Source organism: Aythya ferina, assembly GCF_964211825.1.
Source record: "Aythya ferina genome assembly, chromosome: 31".
Taxonomy (NCBI): domain Eukaryota; kingdom Metazoa; phylum Chordata; class Aves; order Anseriformes; family Anatidae; genus Aythya; species Aythya ferina.
This window is the reverse complement of record NC_140328.1, coordinates 973829-984244: the sequence shown is the minus strand read 5'-3', so window position 1 is coordinate 984244 and position 10416 is coordinate 973829. Positions and strand designations below refer to the sequence as shown.

At 52.1% G+C, this 10416-nt stretch overlaps 1 protein-coding gene across 1 annotated transcript; it reads right to left on the bottom strand.

Annotated features, from left to right (window-relative positions):
- Positions 1–8372: 8372 nt before the first annotated feature.
- On the bottom strand, positions 8373–9299 carry LOC311425538 (olfactory receptor 14C36-like; the record flags this gene model as incomplete). The annotated part of the gene is made up of 1 exon (XM_084501482.1): positions 8373–9299. One exon carries the CDS (start codon positions 9297–9299, stop codon positions 8373–8375), a length of 927 nt encoding a protein of 308 aa, XP_084357608.1.
- Positions 9300–10416: the final 1117 nt, after the last annotated feature.

Below are 10416 nucleotides of genomic sequence, written 5' to 3'. Positions count from 1 at the left end.
GCAATAAACTGACAGCCTATTTCTGCAAATCATTCTTAAAGGTACTCCTGATAAGCAAAGCCTCTCTTATGTCCTTGTTCTGATTATTTTTCTCTCAGTTTTATTCTTATGAAAGTTGTCCAGAAAGAAATATAATTCTTCATTTTGCTTCTGTATGTTATCCAATTAAAGTGACATTTTCTTATATCTTTCTTGGGAGACCTTTTCTGCATGGGCAGTAGCCATGTGCAGAGGTGAAGAGAAAATGAGTCAGGCCCAGCAGTACGGCCAGGGAGCACCAGCTCTGGTCCACCCAGAGCTGCTCTCCTGACACTGCCACCCTCTCCTTCTGAGCCCTGCTGGTGGTGTAAGGCCCGGCTGCTCCTGTAGCTTGATGCCAGAGCTGCTGTCTGGCTGTGCTGGGACCGCAGGCAGGGACAGGCAGTCGGCACTTGGGTGACACAACTGGCCTCCAGAACAGCATTGCCCTCCTAAAAGGGCCGTGCCTGAAGGCTCATGTCTGCTTTCAGAGCTGCTGTCATATCCGAAAGTGCCCAAGGAAGAGAGTCCAAAGAGGCTCCTTGCTCTGCCAGGCCGGGCACCTCTGAGCAGCCCATGGCCACCAAAGAGCCGCTGTGGGAGGCGGTCAGCGGCAGGGCCTTGTCCATGTGCAGGGGAGACACGGGAACAGACAACCTTTGCTGCTGCTGCTGCCAGCAGGCACAGAGGAAGATGATTGAGCACAAAGGCCATCAACTATCCCCAGGGGTGACATGAAGGCCAGTGGGGCAGACATTGTCTACAGGTCCCTTCATCCTGAGAGAAACAGCCACTGGGCAACTGCCTGAATAGCACAGAATAGTTCAGGTGGAAGGCACTTTCAGAGGCCATCTAGTCCAAAGTGCAAGACCTGAATGCAGCTCTGGGATGTGCTTCCTTGAACCTCCAAGGACCCTGTGCCCATTCCTCATGCCATGGGGCATCTCAGAAGAGGGCATAGCAGGGTGATGCACTGCAGGGCTGATGTGCCTCCCAGCCTCTGGTAGTGGCTGCAGGAGCCAGAGGGACCCAGCAAGTGCTTCAGTACACTGCCTGTGTGTGTGTGTGTGCAAGGCAGGGACTTGTGTCTCTGAAAAGCCCTGTGTAGATGAGCAGTGCATGAGGCCAGCTCAGATGTGGGCATCTTACAGAGTCCTGACATTTCTCTGTGTGGGTCTCTAGAAACACCCCCCAGTGTTCCTGTGATATTTCTGTCACCCTCCTTGCCCAGGTTCATTGCAAATGCCTCTCTCTGATAAATCACACTACCCTTCTTCTGAACTGGTTGTGACAGCCAACATGGCTTCACAAAGGGCAGATTGTGCCTGACAAGTCTAGTGGCCTTCCGTGATGGGCTTACAGTATTGGTGGAGAGGGGAAGAGCAACTCATTTCATGAACCTTGACTAATGCAAATCATTTGACACTGTCCCACATGATGGCCTTGTCTCTCAGTTGGAGAGACATGGATGTGATGAATGGGTCACCTGGTCGGTAAGGAATTGACTAGATGGTCACCCTCAAGGAGCTGCAGTCTACAGCTCAGTGTCCAAGTGGAGATCAGTAAAGAGTGGTGTTCCTCAGGGGTCAGCATTGGGACCAGCACTGCTTAACACTTTGTCAGTGACATGGACAGTGTGACTGAGTGCAGTCTCAGCAAGTATGCTGATGACACCAAGCTGGGTGGTGCAGTCGATACACTGGAGGAAGGGGTGATATGCAGATGGACCTGGACAGGCTTGAGAGATTTTCCTGTGAGAGCCTCACGAGGTTCACAAAGGCCAAGTGCATGGTCCTGCAATGGGATTGGGGTGATCCCAAGCACAACTGCAGGCTGGGTGGAGAATGGATGGAGGGCAGCTCTGAGGTGAAGGCCTGGGGTGTTAGTGTATGAGAAGCTCAACCTGCACCAGCAATGTGAGTTTGCAGCCCAGAAAGCAAACCGTATTCTGGGCAGCATCAAAGAAGTTTGGCCCAAAGGTTGAAGGAGGTGATTCCCTCAGCTCTGCTCCCAGGAGACACCTTCTGGAGTACTGTGTTCAGCTCTGGGGCCCCAAACTCAAGAAGGACATGGAAGAATTACAAGGAATCTAGAAGAGGCCAGAAAAATCATTGAAAGTCTAGAGCGAATTTTCAGTGAAGACAAACTGAGAAAGATGGTTCTCTTCAGCCTGGAGAGACCCTATAGCAGCCTTCCAGTACCTAAAGGGGGCCTTTAGATAATGTTTTAAAACTAAATGATGGTACTTTAAAATAGATATAAGGAAGAAACTCTTTTCTTTGAGGGTGGTGGTCACAGAAACATGTTGCCCAGAGAAGTTGTGGCTGACCCATCCCTTGCCCCTTTGTGGCCAGAAGCCTCCCGTGCCCAACCAAAATGGAGACCCCCTCTGCAAGGCTGCTGTTTAACCTGAGATTTTCTGCATAGGGCCTCCTCTGCACCACAGAGCCCCATCTCAGCTCCCACTTTGCTGCAAGTGCCTCCCAAGGCTGCTCCTGCCAGCAGAGACAAGGCCAGGGCTGAGGGGAGGGGGCTGGAAGGGCCATGGCAGTGGGGTCCCTGCTGCTGTGTGGCCTGGTTGCCCAACAGTAGATGTGCTGGCCAGCAGGCCTTGTGAGGTCATCCAGAGCATCACAGAGCACCCCAAGGCAGCAGTGATGGCACTGGAGGGGTGGGTGGCAGAGCCCAGACAAGGGCTGGCTGTGGGTCCCCTCTGCTGCAGCTGCCTGATGGAGCATGGCAGGAGGAGGGCAGGCAGGGCTCATCACTTTTTCAGTTTCTTTACATGGTTCCTAACCTAAGACTCATTCATGCAGGTTAAATCTTCCTTGCAGAGGACCTTGTGAAACTCTGGGATTTCACAAATGAATCTCATTCTGTTTTCCAAGAAGAAGAGAGCATCTCTTTCCTATCTTCTGATGCTCTGCATCAGGGGCAGACTAACTCCATACATCACAGCAGTCTTGGACTGGACTGCAGGAAGAGCAACCTGGAGGAAAAGAGCCTGGGCACAACCAGGGAAGCCATATGAGCCAGCAGTGTTAAACACAGATATGGTCATGTCCACATTGGGCTGCCCTGGGAAGAGTGTATCCACCCCGGCAAGGGACCTATATTCCTCCATGACTCCACACTGGTATGGCCCTAACTGGAAGAGAGCTTTCCAGAGTTGGACTCCTATTCTGAAGGAATAGGGAGGAAAGGAGAGGGTTCAGAGAAGGTGTGCCAAGACAGGGCTAGGGTCATGTGTGAGAAGGCTGAGAGACCTCTGCTTCCAAGGTCTGGTGAAGCACAGGCTCAGGGCAGACTTGTAGGAGTTCCTGAGAGCTGGAAATCTGCTTTCAGAGATGATGGCACATTTTGGCTAAGGGGAAAAGAATATGAGAAAGGAAAGCCACCATAATCTGCTGTTTTGGAGGTCCAGCGTGGTGATGAGCAGAAAGAAATGCCACTCCAAGGGCAGTGCTGTGGTGTTTCAGAGGGAGTCTGGTTCAGCCCATGGCTTGTGTTTCAAGTCAAAGGCAGTGAGGACAAGGAGTTCCTAGTATGGGTAGGGAGATGTTCTGGTGGGGAAGCAGATTGAATGTTCCCAGGCTGTAGGGGAGGTGGTTCAGGCATGGGACTGAATAGGACAACCTGTGGGGAGATGGCCAAGGGCACTGACAAGGGCTGGAAGGCCCTGACAGAGCAGAGGTCATTGTCCCCGTGGCTATGGCTCTTGTCTCTTCCACTAGAGCCTATGAGATGACATGTTGTGCTTCTGGCACTGGAACTATGCGGCCTCCTTGCAGCCCGGTGCAGTGGTGTTGTACTGTTGTCCTTCAGTTGCCATCACACCCCCCATATCCCACTGCCCCTTGAAGAGCAGTGTGAGGGACAGAAGCTCTCTTCCCAGAGGCTGGGTGTCGGGCCTTGGTGTTTGCTTTGATAAGACACATCAAGGTTTCCTCAGCATCAGGGCCACCTTTACTTTGCCTTTGCTTGTCTGTCATCACTGCCTCTTGTTTTCTTCTCTAACGAGTCCATAGGGGAGTAGTGGTGGTAATGGTCCCCAGTGGGACCAATTAACACTCCCAGAAACTTCAGCTCATTACAATGCAGAGAGTGCTCTTGTGCCCTCTTTCTGCCCAGCAGTTCCTTCAAGGCTTCAGGGCTTGTACATCTAATTCAGGAGATTTCAGGAGGATGGTGAATGAGGCAGATTTCAATGAGCAGTTGGTACTAAGGGAGTTTTCCCTTTGAGTAAGATTCTTTATTGATTTATTTCAATTGCCTGACCTCTGCCATTGCTATTGATCCAGAAGGTCACCTAAAGAGGCCTAGTTAGCTTCGAAAAGCAGTCCCTTGAGACCAAACACTCTGTGGGCAACCTTGCTCCTCACCTCCCCAAGCCCACCGTTTCTCTCAGGAGCCACGTGGGCCTTTCAGCACTTCTCCTCCCATCAGACTTCTCCTTTCAGGTCTGCAGCTGCATGTTACAGCTCCTTTGCACCAACTCCTGTCCCTTTTCCCCACAGACCTGTCTGCACACAGGCACTGAGCAATGGAGAGGGACCGGCTTCCCATGGAGAACAATGTATCAATGTCTTAGAACTTTGCCTTTGTTTGTATTGTTTTGATGTTTTCTTTGCATTTTTATTGACTTTTTAAAAAATATTTCTGGTACTGTTAGGCCAATGACATTAAATAAGATTATTCCATGTCTTGTACAAAGCACCGTGCCCACTAAAAACCTCAGTCTGCCCAGGAATGTCCATGAAAATTCACAGTCTTTGCACAAAGAAAATCACTCTGAACTGAAATGTTCTGGAGATGCTTGAGTTCCCTTGGAAATGCCTCAGTACCTAGGTGAGATGATTGTGGGATACAGGGATTTGCTTGAGCTTGAAGCAAGCGAACACCTCCATGGGGCACAAAAGCACCACTCATGGGCACCCCAGCAACTCCATAGGGCATGCATGAACATCCCTGGAACTCCCAAGAACCTCCCTACAGCCATCAAGCACCTCTCAGGAGAAGACACACATCTCCCTGGGATGCCCAGGATGTCCCTGAGTCACCCACAAACCTCCATGGACTCCTGAAGCCCCTCAGCCTGACACACCACATGTCTCTGGGGCACTCAAGCATCTCTTCAGAGCACCCAAGCTTATCCAAAGGGTAGACAAGAATCTTCCTGGAGGAACCAAGGACCTCCTTGGGGTAGCATGGCATTTCCACAAGGCACCCAGTCATCTTCCCAAGGGAAACCAGCACCTCTCTTGAGGCACCAAGCATCTCTGCACAACACTCAAACATCTCCCTTGGAGCAATCAGATATCTTCCCAGGACACAGGAGCATCTCCGCCAGGTTCCCAAGCACCTTCCTGCAGCACACAAACATCTTACCAGGGCATCCAAGCATCTTCCCGGAACACTCAAGTAACTTCTTGGAACACCTACAAATGTCCCTAGGGGATCCTAGAATTTCCTGTGCAGTCCCCAGCAAGTTTCTGGACCTTGCCAAGGACCAATCCAAGGCACCTTGAATGTCCCTGAAAGCTCCAGGCATCTCCCTGGAGCAGCCAAGCATCACTGCAGGGCACTCAAGAATGAATATTTTAATGTCTCAAACATTCCACAGGAGCAGAAAAGGATTTCCAAGGGTGCTCAGGCATCTCCTCTGGGCACATAAGCAAATGCCTGGGCATATCAACACCTGACTGGAGCACCCATGATTCTGCCTTAGTCAATCCCAGTGTTCTCCCCAAGTCACCCAAGCATATCCCTGTGGCACAAATCACTTCCCTGGAACACCCGAGCACCCCATTGGAGTACCCACCAGCCTCCCCACCACACTCCAATCAAGATCTGACTGGAGAAACCAAGATATCCATAGGAACCCAAGCATATCCTGATGCAGTCAAGCATCACCCCAGAGCATCCAAGCACCTCCCAAGGCAGACATGCAGAGTCCCTTTTGTGCCCAAGGAAGAGGTTTGTATGATCAGGGAGAAAGATTTGTTTCTCCAGGGAGGATTTTGGGTGCTCCAGGGAGATGCTTGTGTGACTTTGTGAGATGTTTGTCTCCAGGGAGATGGTGGAGTGCTGTGGGGAGATGCCTGCACATTGGCATTTGTGTCTCCTGGGGGATGCCTGCATGCCTACAGATGCAGACTTGAATGACCCTTCTAGGTGCTTGTGCTACCCACAGAAGGGGTTTGGCCTGCTCCTCCACCAGTTCTCTCAGTACCCTCGGGTGGATCCCATCCGGCTCCATAGAATTGCGTACATCCAAGTGCTGTAGCAGGTCGCCAACCATTTTAGTTTTAGTTTCAAAACATTAGTCCTTATCTCATTATGACAGTCCCTGACAAAAGGTCTCTCCCCGGCTTTTCTGTAGGCCTCCTTTAGGTACTGGAAGGCTGCTATAGGGTCTCTCCAGGCTGAAGAGAACCAGCTTTCTCACCCTGTCTTCACTGAAAAGGTGCCCCAGACTTTCAATCCCCTTTTTGGCCTCTTCTAGACTCATTCTCATACTTCCGTGTCCTTGAGCTTGGGCCCAAGTGCTGTACACAGTACTCCAGGTGGGGTCTCATAGGACCAGAGCAGAGAAATAGAACCAGCTCCCTGGACCTAGTGGACAAACTCCCTTTGATGCAGCCCAGGATGGCTTTCTGGGCTGCAAGCACACATTGCCAGCACATGTGGAATTTCTCATCCACCAAAATGCCTACGTCCTTCTCCTCACAGCTGCTCTCTATCCATTCTCCACCCAGCCTGCATTTGTGCTTGGGATTGCCCCAACCCAGTTGCAGAACCTTGTATTTGGCTTTTTTCAATGTCATGAGGTTCTCACAGACCCCTCTCAAATCTGTCAAGGCCCCTGTGGATGGCATCCCTTCCCTGCCACGTGTCAACTACACCACCCAGCTTCGCGTCGTCAGCAAACTCACTCAGACTGCACTCAATCACACTGTCTACGTACCAACAGATGTTGTACTACCAATGCTGTAAGCCCATTGGAGATGGTCACCAGAGTTGACGGGCACGATCTGCCCTCAGTGAAGCCATGTTGGCTGTCACCAACAGCCACTGGTTGGCTGTCACCACCAGTCCAGAAAGGCAGGGTAGCATGACATAGCAGAGAGGGATACTTGCAATGAACCTGTGCAAGAAGGGTGACAGAAATATCAAGGCAACACTGGGGCCAACCACCCAGAATAATGTCAGGGCTCTGGGAGGTCCCCATACCTGAGCTGGCCTCGTGCACTGCTCATCCACGCAGGGCTGGTCAGAGACACGAGTCCCTGCCTTGCACACACACACAGGCAGTGTACTGCAACACTTGCAGGGTCCCCCTGGCTCCTGCAGCCACTGCCAGAGGCTGGGAGGCACCTCAGCCCTGTGGAGAATCACCCTGCTCTGCCCTCTTCTAAGATGCCCCGAGGCATGAGGAATGGTCACAGGGTCCTTGGAGGTTCAAGGAGGCACATCCCAGAGCTGCATTCAGGTCTTGCACTTTGGCCTCCAGTTGCTGCATGGCCACACAACAGCACTAGCACTAAGATACAGGAGTGGCCAGGCCTTTCACAAGAGCTGCATTTAGGTCTTACACTTTGGATTAGTCAGTCTCTGACAGTGCTTTCCACCTGGCCTATTCTGTGCTATTCAGGCAGATGCCCCATGGATGTTACTCTCAGGATGAAGGGACCTGTAGACAATGTCTGCCCCACTGGCCTTCATGCCACCCCGGGGGATAGTTGATGGCCTTTGTGCTCAATCATCTTCCTCTGTGCCTGCTGGCAGCAGCAGCAGAGGTTGTCTGTTCCTGTGTCTCCCCTGCACATGGACAAGGCCCTGCCTCTGACTGCCTCCCACAGGGGGAAATGCTGTTTTGGAGGCCAGTTGTGTCACCCAAGTGCCGACTGCCTGTCCCTGCCTGCAGTCTCAGCACAGCCGCACAGCAGCTCTGGCATCAAGCTACAGGAGCAGCTGGGCCTTACACCACCAGCAGGGCTCAGAAGGAGAGGGTGGCAGTGGCAGGAGAGCAGCTCTGGATGGACCAGAGTTAGTGCTCCCTGGCCGTACTGCTGGGCTACGGCTACTTTCTCCTCCAACTCTGCACATGGGCACTGCCACTGCAGTCACAGAAAAGGTCTCAGGAAGGATATAAGACGAAAGGATACTTTAATTGCTTTACATACAGAAGCAAAATGAAGAATTATATTTCTTTCTGGACAACATGTGATGGGATACAACAGGAAAACAAACAAACAAACAAACAAACAAAACAATTACGTTAGACGGACAGGCTTCGCCTACCATAAGAAACATTATGAGTGACTTATAGAAGAAGGCAGGAAGTATATTGCTCAAGAAAACCTGCCAGTCATCAGTTTCCACATGGCATTCTTGAGTTCCTGGTTCCTCATGCTGTAGATGAGGGGATTCACTGCTTGAGGCACCACCAAGTACAGAAATGCCAGAACAAGATCCAGGGGAGGGGAGGAAATTGATGGGGGCTTCAGGTGGGCAAACACGGTTGTGCTGAGAAAGAGGGAGACCACAGCCAGGTGAGGGAGGCATGTGGAAAAGGCTTTGTGCCGTCCCTGCTGCGAAGGGATCCTCAGCACAGCCCTGAAGATCTGCACGTAGGACAGTAAAATGAAAATAAAACACACCCCAAATAGAAAAGCAGTAACCGCAAGAACTTGAACTTCCCTTAGGTAGGAGTCTGAGCAGGAGAGCTTGAGGATCTTGGGGATTTCACAGAAGAACTGGTCCAGGGTATTGCCATTACAGAGAGGCAGTGAAAAAGTATTGGCAGTGTGCATCACAGCATGGAGAAAGCCACTGCCCCAGGCAGCTGCTGCCATGGTGGCACAGGCTCTGCTGCCCAGAAGGCTCCCGTAGTGCAGGGGCTTGCAGATGGCAATGTAGCGGTCATAGGCCATGACAGTGAGAAGAGAAAATTCTGCAATATTGAAAAAGATTAGCAGAAACATCTGTGCAACACATCCTGCATAGGAAATGGCCCTGGTACCCCAAAGGGAATTGTCCATGGCTTTGGGGATAGAGGTGGAGATGGAGCCCAGGTCAAGGAGGGCGAGGTTGAGGAGGAAGAAGTACATGGGGGTGTGGAGGACATGGTTGCAAGCTACAGCAGTGAAGATGAGGCCGTTTCCCAGGACGGCAGCCAGATAGATGCCCAGGAAGAGCCCAAAGTGCAGGAGCTGCAGCTCCCATGTGTCTGTGAATGCCAGGAGGAGGAACTCAGTGATGGAGCTGCTGTTACACATTTACTATCTCTGAGCAAGGGAGCCTGTCCAAACGAAGCAAAGACAGTGCAAAATTTAATTTCTTCTCTGACCAAAATCCATTGCATGTCTCGTAGAATACCCCACAAACACCACACTGTATCACTGACTTCAGGAAGAGCTTTCTGCAGCTCCTTAGCTTACCTCTGGTTGCTGCTCTGAGGGTGCTACAACAAGCAGGGGGCTGTGCTGTGGATTCTGCAGCAGGCAGTCCTGGTCTACAGCATCATGTACAAGGGAACCAGGAGTCATCTGAGAAGTCCACAGGCCAAGGACATCTCTCCGATCTCAGAACATGAGGAGAAGGTCAAATAATCCCTTAAGAAACAATAAAGGTGCCTCAAAGCGGCAGCAATGCTCAAGGAGCCTTAGTCTCTAATACAGATGTTACTACTCCATTACCATCCCTCTGCCTCAGCACGCAGTCAGAAAAATGGAAACAGAGACTGTAGAAATTGCATTGCCTTCAGGTAGCTCTTGCCTTGCAGTTCTACTGTGCAATGCCCTGCAGAGGTGTGGGGCTGTAAGCAGACTGCCCCAGGCAGCAGACTCTGGGCAGCAGCAGGATCCTGCCCTGCCCTGCTGGGGAGCATCCTTCCATTCAAAGCTTCTCACCACAGCCCCTGGGCAGCTCCCCGGGCAGGCTGAGTGCTGAGCCTGGCAGGCAGCAGAGCCCCTGCCCCAGCACACAGCCCCTGGAGCACAGCAGGGACCCTGCTCTGCACCACAGCCCTGGACACCGCTGTCTCCATCTCTAGCTTCAGAGCTGCAGCTGGCCCCAAGAGAAGGGAGCCCTCAGGCCCTGCATGCTGACCCTGCAGCACACAAGCCCTGCTTGCCCTTCAACTCCAACACCGAGCGTCCTCCTGACAGCTCCCATCGGCTGAGGGCTGTGCCAGCTCGAGGAGAGCCTGGCGGGGTGCACAGTGGCATTGCCCTGCACCCAGAGACCTACCATGGGGAGGTGGCTGTGAAGATTTCTCCCCCAGCAAGCTCTTCCCCTGCATTTCCCCCCAGGATGCTCTGAACCTCATTCCCAGTTCTCTCTTTTTCCCATGCCTGCTGCAGGCAGTGCCCCCAGCCCTGCTGCACCTTGCAG